The sequence below is a fragment of the Nyctibius grandis genome, chromosome 2 (genome assembly GCF_013368605.1).
Source record: "Nyctibius grandis isolate bNycGra1 chromosome 2, bNycGra1.pri, whole genome shotgun sequence".
In the NCBI taxonomy this organism is placed as follows: domain Eukaryota; kingdom Metazoa; phylum Chordata; class Aves; order Nyctibiiformes; family Nyctibiidae; genus Nyctibius; species Nyctibius grandis.
In genome coordinates, this window is record NC_090659.1 from 46,722,772 (window position 1) to 46,745,165 (window position 22,394).

General features: G+C 39.9%; 1 protein-coding gene across 1 annotated transcript; it reads left to right on the top strand.

The window, feature by feature from the left end:
* Positions 1–5,819: 5,819 nt before the first annotated feature.
* Positions 5,820–21,876, top strand: LOC137676068 (arylsulfatase D-like). The gene is made up of 11 exons (XM_068422585.1): positions 5,820–5,908; positions 9,331–9,432; positions 9,986–10,135; positions 11,140–11,261; positions 12,691–12,813; positions 16,989–17,412; positions 18,149–18,285; positions 19,558–19,692; positions 20,327–20,489; positions 20,767–20,888; positions 21,506–21,876. The coding sequence occupies exons 2-11, from the start codon at positions 9,407–9,409 to the stop codon at positions 21,874–21,876; spliced, it is 1,773 nt and encodes a 590-aa protein (XP_068278686.1). The 5' UTR covers positions 5,820–5,908; positions 9,331–9,406.
* The last annotated feature ends 518 nt before the right edge of the window (positions 21,877–22,394 follow it).

The following is a 22,394-nucleotide window of genomic DNA, read 5'->3' on the forward strand; positions in this document are numbered from 1 at the left end:
GGGCAGGAGGGGAAAGAGTTTGCAGAGGAAAAAAATCTGGGAATGAATGAAAAGCCTGGACCCTCTTGGGGTAAACCTGGGATGTAGATGTGGCCCATATTGCTGATGATCAAAAGCTAGGAGTGCCCCTAGAGACAAATGTTGACTTTGGCAGCATAGCAGAAATCAAGTACCTGGTATTGCTGAGCACTTACAGTTGGGGACCAGTTAAGTTGTAAAACTACAGGGGAAATTCTCGGTTTGTTTAATATTTTGAAACTGGCCAGTGCCTGTAACACAATATGGGAAGGAAGGAAGTCTGCAGTTTGTGGGAAATCTGATCAGCTTCATTGGTAAACCCAAGCTGGTAAATTCCAGGATAAAACTAAAAATAAAGAGACTTTTAAATGAGTGCTATAGTTAGTAAATATGTGGCATATAAAATACAAGGAAATTTTACTTGTTTTCTGTAGAAGTATTTTGCTAAGTATTAGAGACTTGTTCATTTTAGAAATGAAAGAAGGGAATCCTAGTTCTGCTTCTGAAAATCTGCTTAATACAATGCCAGCTGCAAAGTCACTACTTAAACTTCTGTAACAAGAAAATGAAAGAGAATTCATGATTTCAAAGACTTAATGACTGAATAGATATATATAGAAGGAGCAAAAGATAAAACTTTCTAATTACATCTGTGGGTATATTCTGTAGTGGCGACCTTCCCCAAGCTACACTAGTAGTAGTATTTAATTCACTGGCCCTTAAAAATGGGAGCTTACAGTACTTAATTACAAACCACAAAAAGCCAAGAGGGAGAGAATGGGTAGGAAAATCAGACATATTAAAATAAAATGTACACATGGGGGAAAAGGAATTAAATCTATAACTTCATAAACTGATAGGTAATTGGCGCAGAGAGAGCGAAATACAGTACTCAGCATTTTTATAAGGCTACAGATGTTGTAGTATTTGGATTCCAGATCACAGCATGTAAGGTAGAAGCAAAAAATCCAAGGGTATTTTGATATGTTGGTCTACTCACCTCCCCCCAAGCCTACCGATGTTAAAGTGAGATCGTAGAAGATATAGCACATTCATGAGTGAAAAGCATGAGACCACATCCATTTTTGGAGCACTTAAATGGCGCGGGAATATGGTATCAGCCAGTCAGTTGTGCTGAAGATGCATTTTGTACCAAAAAACCTCTCGCTTCTAGCATTTTAGTTGGTTTAGCTGATTCTTTCCCACAATACACTGGCAAAAACGCATTTCACACCCTTGACCAACATAGCTATGCCAGCAGAAGTCTGTAGTTCAACCTTGGCTTAAGAATGCCATTGATATAAAAACATTACAGGCCTCCTAATCCATGCTTTTGTTCTACATAGACCATCCCAGCAAAGCTGCTTCTTTGTGGCTCCATTAGGAATGTTCCCACCATTGATTTCTGGAGCAAAGTTTCATTCCCTGAGAATGCAAACAATATCCCTGTGATGAACCCTCACATCTCCTGCAGTGCTGAAGCCATTCGGGTGCTCAACTGTTGCAATTGCTATGGACGATTTATGTGACTTGTGATTTTAAATAGGCAAGAGGATCTACTCTGAAGTCGATCCTCAGTTCTGAAGTGCTCCTCTGCAAGCTTGTAATACAAAAATACAATTTAAAAGGACTTTGATTTAACAAGAACTACTTTTAATGCCCTGTATTTACATGTCAGTGTTCCTCTTTATTCTCTCCATTGTTTTTTCAGTGGTGATGATTACAGTTAGTAGGCTTGAAATCAAAATGTGTTGTGGCTTTTTGAAATGCTAAACTCAGAAACTGCAGCTTGTGGCAGTTGCTGGAAAAATGCTGAAGATTATAGTTTTAATCTGACTTGTGAACTGTAGTAACAAGGAGCAACATGTCTATAAAACTAGAATAGTAGCCATTACCAAAATGTACTCTAGGGTTTCTTTTTGACTTTGACATTGAGTCTGTTTGCAGACAAACATGAGTGTTGTTCTGTCTCCTGCAAGTCATATGCAATCTGTATGCAACACTTGCTCTGTGGTATGGCTCCCAGCTTTTTAAGGAGTCTCAAGACCTTTTATCTTTTAAGATTCCACACCTTTGTGGATACTGAATTACAGATTTCCTCTATCATGGGTTTAAATGATCACTTTCCAGTAGACAGAAAAATTGACCTGAATATGAAATACTCAAAGTTGTTAGGCTGTTTATTCTGCTAGAATTTTATATAATGTCCAATTATTAATACCCATTATTATTAATTTCTAATTAATAAGCAATAGAAACTAAAGCCTCCTATACTTCATCTTGAAAATCTTTGATAAAGTATATTAGCACAAAGGCATTCCTGACTTCATACTACTCGAGTTTATAAAAACATCGAAAATCTGTGACACCTTCTTGAGTGCCTTATCTAGTCTTTGTTTAGTGACACTGGTGGCTTGTGGCTTTTCGCTATGTTTGCTTATAAGTTATCATGCTAGTAAAAATATTTTGCAAAATTCTCAAAGTAATTTTTCTAGATAGTCTCTGCCTATGTGAATGTATTTAGTCTCAGCATCAGAAAACAGTCTGAAATGAAATACTGTAGATTTTTAACCATCCCCTGTAGTTGGAATAGCACCTCACTGAGACTATAGCTCTTGGTATCTGCACGAACAGCTGTGCTGCTGGAAAATTCATAAAGCAGCAGAACATGGGACCAGGTAATACCTTCAGATCCTCATGCACTATTGTACTTTGTCTCAGCCTCTTACAGATTTAAGCAGTTTTAAAGGGCAGGGTTTTTAAGAACATGCTAGATATGTGCCTTGATTCCACCAGCTATCAAAATAAAAATCTGTTTTGTGTATTTTATATCTTGCTAGAAAAAAAATCTGTGGGGTTTTTTTTCAGACCTCTCTACACTGTACTGATCTTATTGCTGGTGAAACGCCCTTGTTTTGGTTTGGTTTTTAATATTTTCAGTGTAAATTTTAGTCTAGCAGCCTCAACTACCTAAAAACTGTTCTAAATCTATTTTGCTCTTCTTCCCCATGAGAAAAAAAAATAAATATTTGAAATAAGCTCTATAAATTCTGGTATGTACATATGTATTCACACACATTAAGCTATCACTACCTTCACTGCAGTAGAAAGAAGAGAGGACAAGAGACCACCTGCCTGTTATTAAGCATTTAACTTACATGTGACTGTTCCTAAAAAGCAGTATCCATGCAGACTGCCATGGATGCACGCATGGCCTGCATTGTCTGGAGAGGTCAACAGCAGGAGTGATGATACGGTGCTTAGAGGAGGTGGGTACCCTCCTAGAGTGGCATACAGAGAAGTGGCCACCTCTGTGGGACAACACAGGGGCTGTGTGCTTCTGAGTGGGAAGAAGCCAACAAAAAAAAAAAGCTGTAAACCTGTGACAAAAAAAGTGCATGACCAAGGGCAGCAGAAGGGCCTCAGGAGTCTGAATTAAGCACCCTCTTACGTAGGCAAGCACAGGAGGAGAAGATTATTTCTTTTCCATTGAAGATAATCTACAGCAGTTTTTCCTGAGCTGGACAGACTGGTCATGGTCCTTTTTACTTTTAGTTACCTTACAACAAGCTATAAGCTACTCTGAAGAGAGTTAACATCCGTCTGTCTTTTAAAAGGTGGTATTCCTGAAAGGGAAAGCCAAAGCCATGGTTCCTGTTGTAAATGCTCTTCATACACCTTATTCACAGCTTTGAATAAAAGAAAAAAATACACCAGAAAACATGGGAGCAATATCCAGAAAAAAAAAATTCCATTTTTTAACAAAGTTCACAACCCATTCTGCTGAAGAATTAGATCATGCCTACTTGCAGGTTCCTGGCCCCTACCATTTATACTGGCCAAAGTAGGCTGTTATGCTTAGACAGCAGAGCAAATTGTTTTTCAAAAATGGAAATACACATTGACTTTTAGATTTCCTTGAGAGGTTAGACGGTGTGTAAGTAATCTGAATCATTCTCTGAGACTTGTGAGCAGCAGCCTTCTAAGTTGAGCCTTAGGCAGGAAATGGGACATCAGAATTATTGCTTTATCCCAGACCAGGAGTGCACTTTTGAAGTGACTCTTCCACTCTGCCCCACTTACTGCACTTTGGCTAACATTGCAGAGCAGTCCTGAAGTGCATGAACCAGGTTCCTTCCCAGTGTCACAAACCTGGATTACATGCTCCAGGACAACAGGTAAGGCTCTGCAGCTGCTCCTGGACATTTAGGCCTTGAAGACATAGTGTAAATCAGAGTTCAAAGAAATAACACCATTCTACATCATTGTGCAATGACCTTTAGAAAGGTAGAATGGGAATCAAATGTTCTCTGAAACATAACAAGATTTCAAAAATAAATTAGTCGCTAGAGGGAGCCTCTTAATCGTCATATCCTGGTATCAAACTGCTACTAACTTGGGCCTTCAACTCTTAGATGTTGAACTACTTTAATAGGGTCAGAGTGCACTACTTCCTCCAGTACTCAGTTTAAAGAAAATTACCGTAAAAGGCAAGAGTATGCAAGGCTTCTGCAAAATTCCACATTCATTCCACATTCTGAACAAATACAGACTTTCCAAAGATTTCCCCATAGAAAAACAGGTAGAGCCAGTTAGCACAGTGGCTGGAAACAGAGTTAGCTCTGCCTAGACCATTTAAAAATGCCATCTTTACATGGAATTGGTGAGACAGAATTCACCTTTCCCTCCTTCAAAGATCAAACACCAAAATAAGCACAAGTCATCACTGTGAGAGGAAAGTCTTTAGACCCCAAGCACTACCCTCTCTCCTTTATCTTCATTACACCATAGCTGTGCCCAGGCGGTAATTCCCAGCAGCCAGGTTTCAATAGTGCTACTTACACTCTAGCTCTCTCTGTGTTAGAAGGCATCTACGTACAAAACAATGAAGATGTGTTCCTGCAGTGTAACCACAGACATGCATTCAATTTTCTGCTATACTCTAAATTTAGTAAATAACATAGCAGTTATAGTTTGTGGTTCTCCATTACAAACACTATAGAATTTGCAAGAAGTCCTGGAAAAACACAAGGAGAATAGGAGAGCTGTGGATGAGACCCCCAGCTGCCAGAGGGGCTCTAGCAGTCAGCAGGGCCCAGCTGGGACTGATCGCAACCTGGACAGAAAAACCCAGCACCTCAGAAGGTGCTTTCCTTTTAGAAAATATACGGCAGCAGAGGGCATCAGACAACAAGAAATCCTATATATGTTAATGAATCCTGAAGTGCTAAAGGCACAGTGGAGGGGAATGGGAACTCGAAAGGTACAGATTGAGATGCTATAACATGGCTGGGGATAAGGAAGCAGGCACCGAGAGAAGGAAAACCAGATATATCACTTCTCCGTGTGTGGGCTGTAACCACTCCAGCATGGAAGTGTTAGGGTGGGAGAGAGCAGCGGAGGGATCACCTATGTTGCTGTAACTTGCCTCAGAGGTGCTCCACTAGCAAACCAGCCTGAGCACTGCAGTTGGTGATGAACCACCAACTCATAATAACATCTCCCTTCTCTTTTAAGATATGAAAACACAGCAAATTCTGACAGTAAAGCAAGACTGCTGCTTGATAGTATATCATGCTCTCCCACAACACTTGGTACAACAGGACTCAAACAACAGAATTCAAAAAAGCAAGCATTTTAGCCAGCATGTAACCTCGTTTTATCCCCTTTGAGTGACGATTACAAACAGACAGTGCTCAGAAGTGAAGCCAAATGACTCATTTTCTGAAAAAGCAAATTCAGGTCTCTTGCTGGCTTTTCCTCCCCACATCCTGAAGCTGCTTCTCACTGCATGCACAGAGATGATCTTATCGCTGCAGGCACTCGGGGTTGACATAAAGTGAAGATATTTGCTCAACTTCTATTTCTACAGACAAAGAATTGCTGCTTCGTAAGTACAGCAATTTTCTGTTTTCCTTGGTGGAAATGAGGAGAGGTTTATGGGAACTGTTACTTACAGTGCCTTTCATTGGAGTGTTTCAGACTTGAAGGAGGTCCTTCCCTTCTCTTGAGAAACTGCCGCTTGGGCAGAAAGCATTTTGGCTACATTCCTGGTGTTCCCTAGCCCAACCCTCATGCGTGTATGAATGTCATCATTGTGCAAACAGCAATGGGACGTGCAGCTTAAGGGACTCTGGGATAAGTTAGACTATCCAGCTGCTTGCAAGCTCCAGTATAACACGGCTTTCCTGCGGCGAAGTGCGCATGAGCAGCTACGGCAGATTTAAGGACTGCTTTCAGAAACAGATGTTAGATGCTGTGCTGTAGCAGCAGTCATTGTGCTGAAAAATTTGGAACGGTTTTAAGTTGATTGAAAATAAGCTCACGCTCCAGTCTACCAACTGCCTGCTTTGACTGTAACTTGACCAGGTACTGTATTCCTCCCTTACTATGTTGGGAAATGCACAGGAAAATTTTAATGGGCACTTGAAATTTTTTTTTTTGCTTCTGTAGATAAAAATATCTTGAGAAAGTCTTTAAAAGGCATTTCCGTTTACAACAACATTATTGTTATACATGCCTGCATACAAAGTGAGAGCAGCCAGCTGCAGGCAACTTGTTATCATGAGTCTGGCTTTTATTGTATCTATATCAAGTCTACAAAATAGGAATTTTTACAAGACATTTTCACAGACTGAACAGTATGAGATTGAATAGAACTACCTGCAAGATCTTTCACTGAGTGTTGCCAAACTGATGGCACAAATGGGTACTGTTTTTGTGAAATGTGTATCTGAGTGTATCTAAAATTATGAATATTTTATCTATGTAAACTGGCTTGAATTGGGATTTCAGTATATTGTGAGAATTTTGATAGAAAAGTAAAGACAGATTACAAAAGTTCAATCAGTAAAGGAAAACAGTTAGCAAAATATGAAATATATGCAAGCCATACCTCCCTGGATTATTAAAATGAATGAAGGATAAAATCTAAATTACTTTGGGGGGGTTAAATAATGGGAGAAGGAGGAGTTTTGCTTTAAGCCGAATTCAATTCAGATAGCAAAGTGGACAGTTTGCTTGCAGCATGGCTGAAGTGTCACTTCGGCAAAAGTGGTCCCAAATAGGTCCCCAAAAAGGCATCCTCCAAGCTGCTGGTGGCTGAATCCGGCGGGTGCTTGGTGCTGCCCCAGCTGCAGTGCAGGAACCTGGGGTCCGCACAACTTCTCAGAAAGGAGAAGAACAGGGCAAGCTGTCCCTCTTGTTCCCACTCGAGCTGCTTGTTAAAGAAAATTGGCAGAGTCCGGGTCTCTAGGTTTGCTGGTTTTATTAACAACTCAGAGTTGGACCACCACCGCAGTGAATGGTACCTGACTCAAATTCACTACCGGTTTATATAGAAACTAATAATCAATTACATCATAAACATTTCATAAGCTTCTGTTAATAATCCACTAACTATTTCAATTCCTCTTTCTTCCTTCATCAAGAGTCCACAAAAGTCCATTCTTTTCTATTGTTTAGCTGATCTTTATGTTCTGGTTCCGCTCCGACTCCGGCCGACACCCCGTCCTCGATGTTCTTGCTGTGATCGGCGTCCTTAATGTTCTTGCCGTGATCAGCGTCCCGTCCTGATCCAGGTTGATCAGAGTCCAGTTCCCACCGCCAGTGTCTCCTAAACATTCAACCTTAAAAACAACTGAAGTTATGTTTAAAACCTTATCTATACTAATTTTTATTTCTAAGTGTCCTATATTTCTTTTAAGGTAAAGAAAAGGTTAACCATACATCCCCTTTACTAAAATCATCAGAAGGTAATACTTCTAGGCCTACTCCTGCTTAGCTACTCATTAAGCTTTGATTGATGATTTCTTCAGTCCTAGGTCAGGATTACACAAGGAGCTTTGAGAACAATATTCATGCATTGTGAAAGCCCACCTGTGTTTATTCAGATAGACTTATATTAATTATTCTATTCACTATTCTATTTCATCCCTATTGATTCTTGTCTCTCTAACTCATAAGAACTTTTACATTAATTATGTGAAAATTTCTATAACACTGCTAAAGTTTCCCTGACCTGACTCCCATCACCCCTCACTAAGGAAATGGCTTGACAGGGATAACATTAGTCAGTGCAGTAACTGTTTTCAATATATTACCTGTTATTTTACAGGCAGCTTCTGAGGAAACTCAGCCTTGAGCACCAGCTTGTGCTTTGAATCAGTGTATCTATCTCTACTGTGAAGTACAGGTAGTTAGTGACAACGAATTACACAATTAAATTTTAATATTTCCAACTCCCATTTATTGCAACTGTTTTATACATAGTATGTATATGTATAAGATGGCTGAGGTGTCCTCCAGTATCTTTCCTATTCTTAGGATATCATCCACTTAGGATGCAGCAAATGCACAAATCCAACTGCAGGAAACTAAGTTTGTCTGTTGATAGCGATGCTGCATCAGCACTGGTGCTTGTAAATAAGTGTTTAGAGCTGTTTGGATACCAATTTCCTAAGCATAGAAATTTAAATTTTCCCATTAAGGCCTGTAGCGTTGATGAATAAAATGTAAGAACTATGGTTATTAACTAAGCTGCTAAATACTATCATTTCTGGAAAACAAAATGTAAAACCAACATAATTTATAAAATTGAGGCACTTGGGATAGTTCAGTCAGACATGGGATAAATTTGAAAGGAGTCTATTTTCAAGCCTTTGAACCAAGGTCATTTGGCCCTTACTTCAAAGCCTTTAAATGGTTTGTCTTCTCCTGGCAGTGAAAGAGAAAGGCCCAGAGGAACCTTTGCAGAAAGATGTACAGAGAGGGGGAAAAGAGCATCACACCCTGAAATCTGACACACCCTGAAATCTGACACATATAAAGAAGAAAAAAAGCTCAGCTCAGAGTCAAACAACAGGAGATCACAAATTCAGTGACTCCTAAGGAAATGTCATTGTTGGAAGAGAATGACTAGAATTTCTACAACTACAGATATCTTCTGTAAAGATATCTCTTAGAAGCCTGAAAGGAAAGTTGGCGTATTATGTGAAGAAGCAGCAGGCTGCTACTGTCTCTGTGATTACAGAAAAATAAATAATATTGAGGACTGGATTTCAAAAAGCTCTTCTCTTCCTTTCTGAACAGTAAACTGAGTTGTGTAAAAAAAAGAGAATTATTTTGCTATTTTAAGATAAACTTCTCTACACAAAAAGAAAAAATCCTCTAAGAAATTAAGTGCTAGCAATAAAAATAACATTAATGTTTTTACTCTTCTTCATTTAGGGTCTGATCTGAGATGCACTGAAGTAAATAAAACAGAGAATGTTGACAGGCTTTGACTAAGTTTTTTATCTATTTTTATTGCAGTGACTACTAGGAATATGCAAACATCACAAGGCTCGCTCTCTTGGTTTTGCAGGATCTGAACACTCCAAATGCAGAAATGATTTGGCAACTAACATCTTATTGGTAAGAAAAAAGTTCATGAATTATTGTTATATCTTACTTAGATGTAAAGAGAGCGAAGTTTAATAATGACATAATACCGCATTATAAAATAGTGGAGTTGTTTTTCTAGATAATATACTCACAATGTGATTTTGCTTGTTTGTTTGTTTTTCTTGTTCTTAACTTTTTCACAACACAAATGTCCCAGTCTGAGCGCAAAGGATGTCAGAGGAAGTTGATCCCATTCTCAGTTTCCCAGACCAACTTCTAAAATCATCCCAAGCCACTAAACCAAAATAACTTACATGTCATCTGTCACATGTAAATTCCCAACTGAGACTGCTCATAGGAAGTTTGGAAACAATTGTAAAAGGAGATTTTAAAGTTATGGTCCTGACACTTTCCTTTTCGTGACATCTGTTTGGGTCAATGACCAAAATTAAACACATCCTCTATGTCTGGGCATAGAGCGGCCTGGTCTGCAGCCAAGCTCACACAGGAGGGTCTTCAGCCACTTGCAGTGGGAGTGATGAATGGCCAGGTCATTGGCTTCTTTCCTTGTTCTGTGTTTCAGGACGTCCCTGGTCACACCCCTGATTTTTGTTCTGCTTCTGCAGCCACCACTGACACAGCTTTCCATCGTCACACAGCCAAACATTGTCCTGTTGATGGCTGATGACCTCGGCATAGGGGATGTAGGTTGCTATGGGAATGATACTATCAGGTAAGGAAACTGAGCACAACAGTGAACAGAGCTGGTGTGTTATTTAATGTAAGACTGCAATCCTCTGCCCATCATCAGCTATTCGAGCTCTCTTCAAGTTAATTTCCTGGAGAAATGGGAGGATTTCCCATGGGTGCCGTTAACGGTAAATGTAAAGTGCGACCAGGATTATCTCACAGCCTACGGGGCATTCCCAGGGCCAGCTCTGCTATCCCGAGCTGCTTTACTGCGGGAATATGTCAGCCGTTCTTGTGTGTTCCTTAATTGCCTGACATTGAGAAATGCTAAGCTCTTACACATATCTGAAGATCAAAATGTTGTCCCATCTTTCAACATATTAGGCCTCACTACCTCATCTAACTCAGTTTTGCCATTTTTTCCCAGTCTCACATCAAAATACAGTATAAATCACTGCAATGAGCTATGTTACTAGGAAATACTTCTCTTTTCAGACCCAAGGAGATAGAATTTGCCTTCTCTTTGAAAATCATGCCATGGTATTGCCTGCTGGCTTCCTAACAGCTTGCCACTTCTTTGAACAAAATCAAATTTGGTATGATCACTGCCTTCATCCAGCAAAGTTCTCAGAATCTCACCCTGATCAGCACTGGCCAGTGAGTTTCTGATAGGCAGCTGATGATCATAGGTAGATGATGCGGCTCTGCATGGCCCGGCCTCCACTTCAGCATAGCATCATCCCCAAGGCATTAGTGTTTTTTTCAAGAGCAGTGGGGTACATTTCTGCAAGGCCTTTCACAGGACTTGGGAAACAAGAAGGAATTATTGGCTAGAAATTTATCCAGATAGCGATTGTTACTGAAGAAAGAAAAAAAAAGTATTTTCCCATCACTTGAGAAAATTAAAATAAAATAAAACAATAAAATATTTCCTGGCCATCTTCAAATAGAAGAAACTTCCCAAGATAAAGATAAGTATATTATTCCTCATCTCCATTCCTTGAAGACCCTCTGAATGATATCTGACAGTGCTGGTTGCATTTTTAGGACCCCGAACATTGATCGCCTGGCAAAAGAAGGAGTGAAACTGACCCAACACATCGCTGCAGCTCCACTTTGCACCCCCAGCAGAGCAGCTTTCCTCACTGGCAGATATCCTCTCCGATCAGGTTTGTCTTGCAAAACCAAGCACCCTTTAAACACCACTTTATTGCTGAAGGAACAATGTGATACAATGGGCACAAAAGAAATGAGGGTGTGCAAATAGGAGGGGTGCCACAGACAAGTCATCCCTCACTGAGGCACACAAAGACACACCAGCTGGGTCTAGTACCTTTGAGGTAGCATCTAGATTTATGGGATACAACACACCGACCTGGGGCAGAGAAGAACCAGCTCTGCAGAGCGGCTTGTTCCCCCTCAGCTCGCAACTTCGGTTGCATTTTGGTGCTCTATTGCACAGATTGCAGCCAGAATGGAGTTAGTACAAATTGTTACATTCAAAAAAGTCATTACACAGAACATGAATAATAATAACACATTTCTAAAGCACTAGTTAGATTAATTTCTGTCATGGGTGACTACTGGTCAGATACCAGAAACGGCTCAGCCCTGCAGGGACAAGAGTAGATCTATGCAGATGTGTGTCTGTTCCCTCCAGTCGAGGTATAGAACGACTCATTTACAGGAAAGCTTTGTTAGCTATGTGTCAGAATTCATCTGTCCTATGAAATAAAAGTTTGACAGCTATATTATTTTTCCCAGTTCTGTTTTTGAAGAAAAAATACTATCCCGTCAAACTGCATCCCTGAGATTAAGAGGTATGAAAAATAAATAGCTCTACATGTTTCTAACAGTGACTCTCTAACAACTGTTCTATTGCAAATGATCTTCAGTGCCTTCATTGCCGAGGCATTTTGAAGCTGATGTGTCATCCTACTTTTATCATGACATCTCCCACCGAAATAGATAGCTTGAAAACGCACATGAACTTGTACAGACTCTCTCCCACTATAACAACAGGGCCAGTGACATTCAACGCTTCCGTGACAGATTGTACTTCACATAACGTTGGGGTTATGCCAGTATATAATACTAAATAACAGAGTGTAAACCTGCAAGTGAGGAGAAGATTGCAGTGCTAGATAGCTACTCTGTGGGTTTCAGAAGTCAGAGACAAGCCATGCCACTGTGCAGGGAAATCTTGAGTTCCCAGGCAGCCTTATGCAAGCTGGAGTTTGAGGCTGACAGAGGGCTGAAGTCTCCCTACTCTCCTCCCTGCCCTCACAGTCACACTAAGTGCACTTCTTACAGCCTGGATGCCACCGTGGCATATAAAAGCTTCTACACAACTGTGCTGTTCTGAATAAAATAAAATGTCTCAGTATGAGATACAAAGAAGGATAGGTATTACATAATGGAGAGACTTAATTCTTCCTTCATCTTGTCCAGAGTCCTAAATTCATTTCCCCAAACAAACAGCATCAGGCTAAACATTTAACACTATAATATCAATGAAATCAGGAAACAAGAAAGTATGTTTGATAAAAGTACTCTACCAGTTATACTTACTAAGACTGTTTATTACTGTATTTTTAGGGATGGATGCTATAAACACTTACCGTGTTATTTTTTGGAATGGCGGCTCAGGAGGTCTTCCTCCAAACGAAACCACTTTTGCCAAAATACTGCAGCAGCAAGGCTACAGCACAGGACTGATAGGTATGGGGACACTCCTGAAGATGGCCTAGAATGTGTTTCACCTGCACGTCTCACTCAAATCACTTGTTTTATTTAGCCACTGCTCATACCTCAGTTGCAATATTTTTATTTCCTGATTTAAGAACATCTTATAAGAAGAAATCCTAACCAAAAAGAATCTCTCTTAAAAGAACAGACATCTGATAAAGAGAACAATCTTTACTGTTGACCTGCTTTCAGGCATATCTGTGGTTGTTAAAATATATATTGGAAAATATGTTAATATTTCTTGAATACTATTCTACCAGGTCTATGATAATTATTCCAATGCTATTTCATAAAAAATAAAAACATGAGTGCCATTTAAATATGCATGACGATGCTTTACACAGCTCAGAGAAGATTCACTATAAAAGGGAACAGCTACTACTTAAAACAATAGAGCCAGTTCATAATATCACAGGATTTGGCCTTTCAAAAACAGAAACAAAGCAATTATTTTTTCTTTCATTACACCATGCCACTATAGTTCACCAGGATTTCAGTACAACCCACAAAACATTGTCTCCTTCGGCATTAATACGCATTCCATTTTACTTTATATTTTATAGGACTTTTTTTTTTAATACAGTTGTAACTTTTGGTCATGATCCAGTTTCAAATAATTATTTATCTTAGATATGTCACATAGTCCCATAGACTGATAAAATACAAACATTCCTGAGCTGAATTTTCAGCTATTTGCCCTACCTCATCTGAGCATCTAAATGTCAATATCCAAAATCTATGTCTGTCACATAAAAATACTGGCTGCACAAACAAACTGAATTTTCTAATAAAAGTGTCTGCAGGAATGGATTTGTATTCATTCAGCAGAATAAATCTAAACCATACAGGACAATACGAAACGAGGGCTTCCAAGAATTTTAAGTTCTGTATTACTGAATCTTCTTCTGATAGTTTTGTAGCGATATTATTTCAGTTGTTTTAATCAGCTCATAAAAAACCTGCGTCTATTAGCCACGTGCTTCAGCTTGGTTTCAGCATGTAATCACCAACAAAACAATCAGATTTGTCTCTACTTTGCAAAAGGAATTGCCCTGCAGGGAGATTTTGCTGCATACCTCCTGGAAGCTAGCTAGCAAAATGGGCTGGAATTTTCCCTGTGGGCGTCTCAGCTAAAATCACACTATAGACACCAAAAGCATCACTTAGTCTAACCGGATTCACAGATTCTGATTAATTGCAGCATGGAAAGCACTGGTGATAAATGACACAAAAAAAATAAAAGAACAACTTTACATTCAAGTCATGAAGCAAGAAATCTTACACAACGGAATCACAGAATCAACCAGGTTGGAAGAGACCTCTGGGATCATCGAGCCCAACCATTGCCCTGACACCACCCTTTCAACTAGACCATGGCACTAAGTGCCATGTCCAGTCTTTTCTTAAACACATCCAGAGATGGTGACTCCACCACCTCCCTGGGCAGCCCGTTCCAATGTCTAATGACCCTTTCTGAGAAGAAATTCTTCCTAATGTCCAACCTGAACCTCCCCTGGCAAAGCTTGAGGCTGTGTCCTCTTGTCCTATCGCTAGTTGCCTGGGAGAAGAGGCCGATTCCCACTTCACTACAACCTCCCTTCAGGTAGTTGTAGGCTGCAATAAGGTCACCTCTGAGCCTCCTCTTCTCCAGGCTAAACAACCCCAGCTCCCTCAGCCGTTCCTCGTAGGTCAGACCCTCCAGACCCTTCACCAGCTTGGTCACCCTCCTCTGGACTCGCTCCAACACCTCAACATCTTTCTTGAAGTGCGGGGCCCAGAACTGGACACAGTATTCAAGGTGCGGCCTCACCAGTGCCGAGTACAGAGGGACGATCACTTCCCTAGACCGGCTGGCTACACTATTCTTAATAGAGGTCAGGATGCCATTGGCCTTCTTGGCCACCTGGGCACACTGCTGGCTCATGTTTAGCTGGCTGTCGATCAGCACTCCCAGGACTCTTTCCACCAGGCCACTTTCTAACCACTCTTCCCCCAGCCTGTAGCGCTGCATGGGGTTGTTGTGGCCGAAGTGTAAGACCCGGCACTTGTTCTTGTTGAACCTCATGCCGTTGGTCTCAGCCCATCTATCTAAGCTGTCCAGACCCCTCTGTAGGGCCTTCCTACCCTTCAGCAGGTCGACACTCCCACCCAGCTTGGTGTCATCTGCAAATTTGCTGAGAGTGCACTCAATCCCTACGTCTAGATCATCTATAAAGATATTGAACAGCACCAGCCCCAGAACTGAGCCCTGGGGAACACCGCTAGTGACCGGCCGCCAGTTGGACTTTGCCCCATTCACCACCACTCTCTGGGCTCAGCCATCCAGCCAAACTTCTAAGCACATCACCACATCTGAATGAACACTAAATAGTCTCACCTGAATGGTTTGTGATTGTTTTGCTCTGAGCACAACCAGTTTAATTGCAAAGTTAAATCCTATTAATAACCTGCAGCTTGATGTGACAATGAGACATTTTGTTGGGAAACGCTTGCAGATTCTTTGTAGTCAGAAAGCTGATGTGTAACATTTTCCTTCAAAGATTAATTTATCTTAATTATACACTTATTTTATCTTCTGGAGATTTGAGTATTTTGTAGCATGTCAGAAACCTTTATTGACCTCAGCTGGAGATGTAGGTGTTGGGGTGCATCTGAAGTCCAAGGATACTTTAGCTGCACCTGTATTTATGACCAATGCATCTATGTATTGATCACAAACCTCTTTCATTCCATAGCTGGCTCTAAATATGTCAAGAGGTAAACTGAGTAGAGATTTTAGCTGAAAGCAATTCATCCACCAAGAATAGAACTTCCACTCTTTCTTTATATTTATATCCAAAAAGCAGCATTTTTTTTCATCTGTAGCAGTTTTTTCTTCTCTTATTGTAATGCACAGCAATTCTATTGAAACCTGCTCAGGGTTGGCTGCTAGTATATGTATTGGCAACACAGTGAACCATTTGTTTAGGATAATATCATTCTGTAATTGCACCATTCCTTACTCCACAATAAGAACTAGTCGCAAATTAGTTTTCAAGTAAAATTCTAAAAGTTCATTTTTATCTGTAGATCTGGTATCCAAGGCCTGCATTACATCAGCGTTCATAAAATGCAATTAAATGGCATCTCTCTGAGGAGAGTTAGATTTTGGTCACTTGATTCAGATATTCACATGCCTCAGTGTTTGAGCCAAATGAGCCAACTTGTTATGTCTCCATGTAAGTGTCTAACCAGTTTGTTTGAACAGACTGGAGGTGAAGCAAAAGCATGGTTTTGATGTGCCATTCATCATAATAGAGGACATATGTTGATAATAAAGAACAAATTGTATTGCAAAAGGTTGAGATGTTGCTTTTGATATATGAAGACTTCAGTATTTAAAAGAAGGTGGCTTTAATTTTTTAAAATTTGATGAAATACAGATAAATGGCAAAAATATTTACAAAACCAAGCCTATTATTCTCATCCAGTGTACGGAGATATTGTTATCAGCAAAGTTACTTACATATGTACAGCTTCATGAGAAATCCTGATCTCCTGAGCTCAAGTTCTTCTGGATCTGGTGGTTTATCTGCCAAACCCACTGATGAGCTGCCAGTTACTTGACCATGCTATCCACTGCTTCCCTCATCAGTCTGGCACCAACACGTTGTTGAGTGTTGCCATAGTCCTGACACCAAGATGTTCAAAACTTTCCAGAAACAAGTCTGTGTAGCACCTTGAAGGTCAAGAGATAACAGAACAATGTTATTTTGCCATGTGCTTACAAAAGGACTTCTTCCTCCTATTTCATACCTGACAGGTCTCCAGGAAGGCTGTACATTTTTGCTCGTTTCTGAAAATCTGAATTTTTCTCAGTTTCTAGTTCGCTTTATAGTCCAACTTTTTATGTTTGATCAAAGCTACAGGGCATGAATATGTGTACAAAGCATCAATAACTCTGATGGATATTTATAATTTGTAGAGGTTTACTTTCATCAATTGTAAGATTATATCCCATTATATCACTACATACTCGGTATATATGTGTAGGATGAAGAAGTTATCACAAGTAGGAAAAAAAAAACATTTTTTGAGAAATGTTTTATATGAGGAAAAGCCCGTTTTTAAATATTATCTCTTTACATTTTAATAATCTGTATTTTCAGGGAAGTGGCATCAAGGTGTTAACTGTGAATCCCGCAACGACCATTGTCATCACCCTTTAAAACACGGGTTTGACTATTTTTATGGGATGCCTTTTACGCTAATAAGTGACTGCCAACCAACGGAAACACCAGAGATGGACAGAGTCTTTAGAAGGAAACTCTGGCTTTATACTCAGATGATTTGCCTTGTTACACTCACCGCTGCCCTAGGAAGACTGACCGGCTTGATTTCAGTCCATTGGAAAACGCTGACCTGCCTTGCTGGGTTTAGTCTCCTGTTCTTTGTATCCTGGTTCTCAAGCTATGGGTTTGTGCGATACTGGAACTGCATTATGATGAGAAACCACGAAGTTACTGAGCAGCCAATGGTGACAGACAGGACTACGTCCCTTATCTTGAGAGAGTCCATTTCATTCATTGAAAGGTAAAGTGTGTTTCCTTTGATCACAATTTTTCTGGTTCTTGCATGCCTTTCAACTTTTAAACAGCACTTTCCCGTGTGAAGTTTTATAATTTTTATATTATATAGGATTATAAGTACTATTATGCCTATTAATTATTAGTTATTAATAATGATATCATATTATTAAACTAAGAAATCAGCTGCTGCTTAAGGATGTCTGTTATTCCTAGCTTCACTAAAGCTCATAACATTTCCAAATTTCCATGGGTTGAATTGAATATTTCTAGGCTATATTGAGGAAATACGTACTTCTATCAATGAGACCAACATTACAGCCTTAAGGTGTAGCAGCTAATGGCAGAAATGCATGTGTGGGCCAGGGAAGGAGAACTAGAGCTATGATGTAGTGTTATTGTACGGACTGATAAGTGGGCAACAGCTGGCAGTAGATGAAGCTGCTGCCTTCGTTTCAGTAGTGCAGCGGTGGTCTGCAGAGCAGAAAGTGGAGCTCCAATCTGGAACTTTTCTATCTATGATTCACGGAAAAAAGAGGGTCATTTTATATAAGCCAAACATTATTTTATCAGACAGATCCTAATCACTGTGTTCTAATACCTTGCAAAGTGAGATGTTTCTGATGTGATTGTTGAAATATGTATATATGCAAATCATAATACCATTTTCCATTACAAATGACCTCTGTATGTATTGAGAACCTTCCTCTCTAATAACAAAGTGTTGATTTCTGTTTTTTCAGAAATAAGTACAAGCCTTTCCTCCTCTTTCTTTCCTTTTTACACTCCCACACCCCTCTCCTCACCACAGAGAAGTTTCTTGGGAGGAGCAGCCATGGTTTATATGGAGACAATGTAGAGGAGATGGACTGGATGGTGGGTAAGTCACCGTGGCAAATAACAATGTCTCCAACTACCTAATATCCAGGTCTGAATATATAATAAAAATGCAGTTGTTATTAAAAGAACAAGGAACAGAATTAAAAACAAGAAGGAAAAAAGTCCTAAGCTTTTCACAAACATCTGTCAATCTTGTATGAGCTTTGTTAACTTACAGTGTTGGCTTTTTCTTTTCTCCAGTCTTGGACCAAATGAGTCTTTCTATCAACTCAATTCTTCTGGTCTAGTGTGTACCACTTTTAACTATGTCCCCTTGGCTCCTGTCAAGGAGCTCTCCCGCTCTTCTTACTAAATAAGTGAGAATTATTTAGTTTTCTATGATTATTAAAGATCAGGTAAGTTCAGCCTCTTGTGGTCATGTCTTATCTATTTCTAAGTAGGACACATCAGAAGGTGATATAGCTGATAAGCCAATTAATTCCAGGTGTAAACCAGCAGGCCGTTTCTCTGTGACTGCTGCATTCAGCAGAGTACTGAATATTTTTCAGCCTCATTCATAAATCCAGAAATGTTCGGAAATGTTAATTGGTATGCCCCCAGAAATTAGATTCATGTTATTTTTCAGCCTGTTTTTTGGAGGGGAAGGAGAATTATTTATCACCTAGTCATGGCGGAGGAAAACTAGTCACATTTGCAAAAGGGATAAGAATCAGGTACACATACAGAAAGAACTGGTTTTCAAACCAACCTGTCAAACAATTAAACACCACAAATATAACTAAGAACATCAGAAACAGCTCAAGAACAACTTTTAAATAAAAAAAGAACTATTTTATTAATGCACTTTATATCCAGCCAGTAATTTAATACAAATACTAACTGTGGTCTAAGCAATATAAGATAAGGTACATTACATTTTTTCCTCATTTCTCACGATGGCCTCCACTGACGCAGAATCTAACCTTTTGGGGCCTTGGATCACGCTTTCTTTCCATATTTTTACAGCACACAGCACTTCTGCCCTTTACAATACAGGCTTCTGGTCTGTGACTGCGGTTCTTGCACTCCTTTGTTATAATACTAATAATAAAGGGGTAAAGGGGTTACAGCACATCACAAATTTTCTGTGCTTTTATAGACAGTGAAATCACAACTACAAATCTTGATCCTAAAAATTTCTTCTTTTAAACAATGAGCAGCCCTACATACATAAGAAATTACATTGATGAATGTTTACAAGTCAGAGGCTAAAATTTATGTAGTGTAAGCCACATTTTTGCTTTTTAATACACACATATTCCTGTGTTTACAGGCCAGGTTCTAGATGCTATTGACAAGCAAGGCTTGAAAAATACCACACTAGTTTACTTTGCCTCTGATCATGGCGGATGGCTGGAAAGACAAGAAGGCACAATGCAGCTGGGTGGCTGGAATGGAATATACAGAGGTAAGAGCTGTCAGGGATGGTGACAACCCAGCAACAACTGATAAAGTACTCAGGACACCCCTAAAGCTTAGATAAGACTGTACGCCCAAGGAGTAACAGTCTTTTATCAAAGCAAATTTGTCTCATTCTAATTAGATATTTAAAAAAGTAGACAATGCTAGCGTGTGCAGGTGTTCCTTATAAGCATGAATTCTCAAACTGTCATTTCCTCATGAGGCAACTGATCACAAGTTAATTTTTATTACGATTGTGTAACTTGTCACTAAATATTAGTTGCATTTTACATCTGAACCCTTGCCTTAACTACAACAGGTGTGTTACAAGATTGTAGAAGAGAGAGGAGGACCAGGCTGGGAAATCACTTTACGCCTGGAAATTTTATCCACACTGAGTTCTAACAGGGCAACGTATTTGTAACACAATAGAAGGGAATAAGTGTGTAAGGTCATTCGAGGGGTCTGATATAGTGAACGCACTTTCATTGATGCTGAGAAGGAGCTTAGCAGTAAAAACAAAAGGGTAAAGAAGGCTCATAAAGGTAACATTAATTTAGGATAACACAATAACATTTGTCTAAAATTTCTCTTTATTTTAAATGAAACTTTTTTAATTTTTTTTTTTTTTTTAATGAAAGGTGGAAAAGCTATGGGAGGCTGGGAAGGAGGAATCCGTGTCCCAGGGATATTTAGATGGCCAGGAGTGTTACCTGCAGGCACAGTTATCGATGAACCCACAAGCCTTATGGACATTTATCCTACAGTAGTTCATCTGGCTGGAGGTGTACTACCCCAGGACAGGTACAAACACCAGTGTCTTTATTCCTCCTTAAAATCTAGTCTGGAAACACATTCTAAGAGTCTGACATTTTCTTTTTCACTCCTGCTCCTTTTCTAGTCACATAAATGTTACCACATCTCAGTCACCTCTTCTCTACATTTGTGATTCAGCACCCACCTGCAATCTTCTACAAGCATCTTCCTTGTTCAGAGTTGCCAGTTCCAGCAAGAGGTGTGCAGAAGGAACGCAGTCCTGTACAGCTCACCCCAGTCTGATGGTCTCCGTTTTTTCTGCTAGGGTAATTGATGGCCGGGATCTGATGCCTTTACTGCGAGGAACAGTTGAGCACTCAGAGCACGAGTTCCTGTTTCATTACTGTGGCATTCACTTACATGCTGTGCGGTGGCACCAGAAGGACAGTGAGTATAGAACTTCTTTCCCAAGAATTAGCTTCAATCTATGGGAGGACACATTTGTCTAACACTTTTTTTCTGGGATTGAAGCTTTCCAAGTCATTCCAGGTGTAAGGTGGTAAAGAACTTACTAGTATTGCCTGTATTGTATGGCACAAAGTGTTTGTTCATGGCTTCAAGGCATATGGCATGCCAGGCAGGCTACTGGAGCTCAGGATGGGTCTCACCCACGTCTCTGTCTGAATGCAAGGGCTGGGGAGTTCAAGCACTCCCTTCTCATGGATAAGTCCTTGCCTCAGCCCTTTGTCTGTCCTTCTGCTGCTTTAACAAGGAAGCAAGTTATGGAAACCTCAAATCTTTTTTTCATGTCTTCATAAAAACCAAAGTGAGCGATAACTTATACTTGCTGAAAATTTTGGAGAAATTTCAAAACATCAGAAATCATTTTACATTATTGGTTTCATTCTGTAGCACTTAAATTTTAAATGAAATTACAATACCATATCAACTAATAAGTGTAGAGCTGAAGTGTAACCAGAAACGAACTCTAGAAAAACATTTACTCTTCTAATGCCTTGTGATAACCACCAGTGTCATTGCAAGACTTCTTTCTTTCCTGCCAGCTGGAGCCATCTGGAAGGCTCATTATGTGACCCCCATCTTCCGTCCACTCGGGGCTGGGGCTTGTTATGATAGAGGATTCTGTCCATGTTTTGGGGAAGGTGTGACCCATCATGATCCTCCATTGCTGTTTGATCTCTCACGAGACCCTTCTGAAGCCAAACCTCTGTCAGCTGACACCGAGCCCCTCTTTGACACTGTAATAAGGAAGATTGCAAGAGCCATAGAAGAGCATCGCAGGACACTGACCCCAGTCCCAGAGCAACTGTCCTTGTACAATGTGGTGTGGAAGCCGTGGCTGCAGCCATGCTGTGGGACCTTCCCATTCTGTTGGTGTGATAAGGAAGGTGATAATAAACTTGCCAACTTATAAAGGAAAGAACTAAAGTTACTTCCTCAAAAGTGTTTTTAGATCAAGAGTGTTGTCTTTGGGGATGTAGATCGCTGAGCAGTTTGTTTATTTGTTTGTTTTAATGGAGTTTATATGAGAATTGTTCCAGTGAATGGCCCAGTATTTGGTAAAAGTGGCTTTAGGCTGGACACTCTCAGGGAGCAAGCAAGACAGAACGATCTGAAGAGCATGTTTTAACTTGCATCTGTTGACAACTGCATGAATAGTTCAAATGCACTGAAGCAGGCCAAGATTAGAGCTGTACAAGTAATGATATAACTTATATTTTGTTTTTTATTAATGTATACTTAGAAGCTTCACTTCGTTTTTTTGTTCTGAATTTCTAAGTAGTTCGTGGACTGAGGTGTCCCTTAATTTTGTTATCCTTACTGATCACAGAATCACAGAATCAATCAGGTTGGAAGAGACCTCTGGGATCATCGAGCCCAACCATTGCCCTGACACCACCATGTCTACTAGACCATGGCACTAAGTGCCAT